Source organism: Meleagris gallopavo, chromosome 5 (genome assembly GCF_000146605.3).
Source record: "Meleagris gallopavo isolate NT-WF06-2002-E0010 breed Aviagen turkey brand Nicholas breeding stock chromosome 5, Turkey_5.1, whole genome shotgun sequence".
Taxonomy (NCBI): Eukaryota; Metazoa; Chordata; class Aves; order Galliformes; family Phasianidae; genus Meleagris; species Meleagris gallopavo.
Window position 1 is genome coordinate 27,023,841 of NC_015015.2, and position 4,650 is coordinate 27,028,490.

The window sequence follows — 4,650 nt, forward strand, 5'->3', positions numbered from 1 at the left end:
CAAGGCCAAGAGCCACTCCCTGGACTCGCTGCAGAAGCGTCGGGAGGGCAGCTGGGGCAAGACTTCCTCGGAGTCGGGAGCGTCGTCCTCATACAGCGGGGAGAGCCTGCGGGGGCTGGGGGGCAAGGGGCGCGGCCGGGGCCGGGTGGCAGACGGCTCCCTGCTGGGGCGCAGCTTCAGCCTGGGTGACCTCAGCCACTCACCGCAGACCGCCCAGAGGGTGGAGAGGATCGTCAGGGAGGTCAAGAGGAAGAAAGGCCTCTCGGAGGTGCCCGAGAGGGACAAGAAGATCGCGGCGCTGATGATCGCCAAGCACCAGGAGGCCAGCCTCCTGCGGGAGCAGCGGCAGGCGGCCCATCTGCAGTGGGACAGCCAGCGGCGCCTGGCGGAGCAGCGGAAGGAGCAGGAGGAGAAGGAGAAGCAGAAGGCCCTCATGCAGGGCCAGCGCATGTGGGAGAGCCAGGTGGAGAAGCGGCGGGGAAAGCTGAGCCAGGAGCAGCAGGAGGTTGCCCTGCTGAAGCAGAAGCAGCGGCAGGTATGTGAGGAGAGGTGGCGGGAGCAGGCGGAGAAGCAGGAGCGGCTGCGGAGGGAGAAGCTGGAAAGAGCCATCCAGGAGGACAAGCAGAAGAAGCTCCATCAAGAGCACAATCTGAAGGCGAAGGAGGACAGCAAGAAGGAGCAGCGGGAGCGAGAGGAACAACTCCTGCAGGAGAAGCTGTCCACAGCCGCGCAGAAGAGGCAGAGGAAGGAGGTGCGGCTGCAGAAGGAGAGGAAGCAGCTCAACCAAGCAGAGAAGCTGAAGCACGAGACTTTGCTCAAGGAACTGGCCAAGCAAGAGGCAGAAGAGAAGGAAATGCTGAAGGCCTCCCTGGAGATGAGTTTGTCCAAGGCTCAGGAGAACTACGAGCAGCTAGTAGAGAAGAGGAACCAGGAGCTGAGGGAGAAGGCCAGGCGGGAGGACATGCAGATCCAGAGAGCCAAACTGGCAGCAGAGAAGAAGGAAAGAGAGCAGAAGGAGCACTTGGAGGCCCTGGCTAAAGAGACAGAGAGGAAACTCCAGCATGCTGCCCAGGTGGCTGAAGAGGTGGTCCAGGAAAAAGCCCGCAGGTTGGTCTTGAGCCGTCTGGAGAAGGAGAAGGTGCAGAAGATGAATAAGCAAAAGGTGGAACAGTACGAGGACTTACGGCGCAGGGAGATTCTCCTTTCTATCGAGAGGAAACTGGAGAGGAGCGAGCAGATCTTCAAGGAGAAGAAGACCGTCTTAGAAAATGCCAGGTCTGTAGCTCGGGCATCCTTCCATGTCCGGGAAAAGGTACGGGAGGAGACCAACACACGCACCTTTGACAAGATGGCCTTTGAAGCAGAGCTGCATGCCAGCCTGGATAAGAAATGAAAGGTCCTGCTGGGGATACGTTATCAGTTGTCCCTCATAATGCATCAGAAAGCTCCTCTCCATTAACAATATTTAAAAAAATAAAACTAACTACCCTAATTTATTATTTTGGGGGAGCAGGGTACCGCACAAAAATGTGGCAGCTATTTCACATACTTTTTAAAACTTGTTTTTGTTCTGGATGTGTTTTAAGGACTGACCTCAGTCATCTTTACGGAGGGGAAGCAAGCTTTTGCATCCTCCACCCCACAAGCACAGAGGGCTGCAGAAGAACTTTGCGTGATACTTGTGAGTTACCAATTGATTGTCTAAACTGGAGCTGACTACAGCGGCACTATTTTTTGTTGGAAAAACAGACAATAGAGACTATGGGCTACTCTTAGAGCCTGTTGACAAAGAACCCAAACCAAACCAGCTGGTTTTGGTTTGAGTGACATTCAGTGTGGTTTAAGATACAGGATTGCATTTTCAAAGCTGCTGCACACTCAGAAAGATGAAGATGCTCTCCTGGAGAAGTCCATGTGCCCCCGGGTGCGTCTCATTCACTGCTGATATCAAACATCGAGGAAAGAAAGTGTGGGTCAAGGCTTCACAACACCATATAAGCAGGCATTACAATCTGAGCTGGGTAGAAGTTGTTAAAAGTGCTCACAAACTCCGCAGTTTCACTTCTGCTGTTTGCAGCCTTTCCCCAGCATCCTTCCCCTCCTTTCTAAATGTCTCTTTCAAAGGTCTGTAGAGTTTCTTCTTTCAGAGGAGAGAAAGGAGGAAAGAATCTGTGGGCAATTCACAAGCTGACAGTCATCCAAACATTTGTACATTAAGATACAAAGATTAACAAGCCTGCGGAAGCTGGCCCTTGTTGCAAATGTGCAAATGGAAATCTGTGAATAGATTGCATAAAGGGGCTTAGGAATATCCATGCTGGGAATATTCATGTTTGACAAGACCTGAGCAACCTTCTCCAGCTCAGCCTGAGAGAGGCTGGACGAGGCATACACCAGAGATCTCTTCCAAACTACTGACTGCATGAGTTGCTTGCAGTGAGACTGTCACCCAGCTCTTATTGTTGTCTGCTAAGTAGGGCTGCTTTTGTCTGTCCACTGGTGCTATCAGTTGCATTATTATTTTAGGGCACAAGAAAGAGTAGATGCACAAAATAAGGTATGTTACAGATTCTCTTAGGTGAGGATCACTGCATTTTTTACAACTAACTCAATACCATTTTGAGGGAAACAAGGCCTTTTGACATGAATGCACTGGAAATGTGAAAGCCTACCTACACCCTGTGGACAGCATTCAAGTCAGTGTTCTGTTCCAGTTCTCCAGGTTTACTCTCTGCCAGATTGAAGTTACAAACCTGCATCCAAACCAGGCACTTTCTGTTGGTTTTTTTTCTGGCTCCAGGCAGTGCCAGCACTGTGCTCCACCATCCGTGACTGTGCTGGGTTGCTGTGGTGATATCTGTCAAACCTGGAGCAAGGAGAGAAGCAGCAAGAAGAGTCAGGTTCTCATTTCCTTGCAGATGTCTCTGACGTACAACACAGGGAAAGAGGAAACCAGAAGAAGGTGACACAGGCATGCAGTGTCACATGCATGGATCACTTACCTCTCAGAAGGTTCTAAAGAAAGTATTAAAATGAATAACAACAACAGCAGTAGACCAAGCACACTGGTACCCTGCAGGGCTGGAGACATTGTAAAAGAAGTGCTGGAAATGAAGTAATCTGATGAAACTTGCTCTCTTTGAATCACAGAGTGATTGGTGCTGTGGGGCCAGGTGGCACAAAAAGCAAGAAGCGGGACACCTGAGTTATGCTAGCTCAGTTGTTGGCTTGATTTGTAACATCAGGCAACCCTTGCGGGCTGACCCTGCTCCTATTGCTATAAAAGGAAGCAGAATCGGACTCTTGGGATTGATGTGGCTCACAGGAAATAGTAACACATGGCTTAGCAAAGCACTTGCAGGGCTTTGGATGAAAGATGCTAACAAAGCACAAAGTACTGATTTATTTATTTGTTTGTTTGAGGCGTTACTAGAAAAAAAAGCACATCCATTGGTGAAAATGGTCAGGTAACACCAAAACCTAAAAAATGCACAACTGCGGGAAGGAGAACGGTGCTACTGTTTCCAGCTAGGAGCCTGGCACTTCACTCTCCTCCTTGAAACTACAAGTGATTTGAAAAGAGAAAGCAATCCTGCTGTCCTGCTGTACCACAGCCATGTTTATGTATTGTTTGTATTGCAGTGTGTAACGTGATGGGCAGATGAGTGGACACAGCCACTGTCATTTTTTCCCTTAACACTGAATTGTACCGTCTGACGTTACATTTCCAGTGCAGATCAAGAAAATTTTTACAGCCCAGGAGAGGCGCTTCGGCCACTGACTGTAATTACACCTCAAGTCCGTGTCTTGCTGCTGACTGAGTTTGACAGCTCGGGGCTACAGCCAAACTAATCAAAGCACACCTCCATGATGGTAATTGGATTGGCTAACTACTGTTCCTATTCTGCGCAGTGTGCAGCTTGAGTTTTGAATGTGCAATCTTTGAAAAAAAATATTTTTTTTCAAAAGACACAGATTTGTGTATGGACTTTTTTCATTTCTGTAGATATTCCAGTACAGAGCTTGTGAGAATCAATGGAGTTTATAGCTGTTTAAAGTTGTGACATGAGAAATGAAGTCAGCTAGTTGAGTAGAGTCAAGGGGTATTTCCTGGGTCTGCTAATGTTTCTGTTTATTTGAGAAGTTTTACTGCTGGATTTCCATGGAAATTGAAATTAAGCCCTGAGGTACATGCATAACATATGGTATTTTTAGTTGAGGCTTATTTTATATTTGTGATACTGAGCTGCAGACCAGAGGGTACTAAGAACCAAAGCAAGTAGCACATTATCCGGTTGCTCAGAAGTAGATCACACCTTATTCAAGGTGTAGGAGGAACTGATGACATTTGGTCAGGTCCTACAGAAAGATAGGTTGGTTCTCTCCTCAGATTAGGAAATGCATTTTAGGCTATCAGTCTATTATAACCATGAGGTTGTAACAAAGAATTTGCTTCTAAATCATGTGAGTGCTTGCTACAGAATGACCTCTAGATCTTGGACTGTCTGCACTTTAAAAGCAACAAATGCCCTGTTCTGGGTAATTGCTGTGACTGATGGCACATCTTAGGTCTGGCTAGCATTGAATTCCCACGTTTCTCCTCCTAACTAGATTTCATATTGGATTCTATAGGTCTAGTGGATTAACCCA

The 4,650-nt window shown here is 48.0% G+C and overlaps 1 protein-coding gene across 1 annotated transcript in view; it reads left to right on the top strand.

Annotated features, from left to right (window-relative positions):
• CCDC177 (coiled-coil domain containing 177) overlaps positions 1-3,972 on the top strand; it is a 7,621-nt gene extending 3,649 nt beyond the window's left edge. The window contains exon 2 of the mRNA XM_010711573.3: positions 5-3,972. Within this exon, the coding sequence (XP_010709875.1) occupies positions 5-1,393 (1,389 nt within the window). The 3' untranslated portion in view covers positions 1,394-3,972. The remainder of the gene's footprint in view (positions 1-4) is intronic.
• Positions 3,973-4,650: the final 678 nt, after the last annotated feature.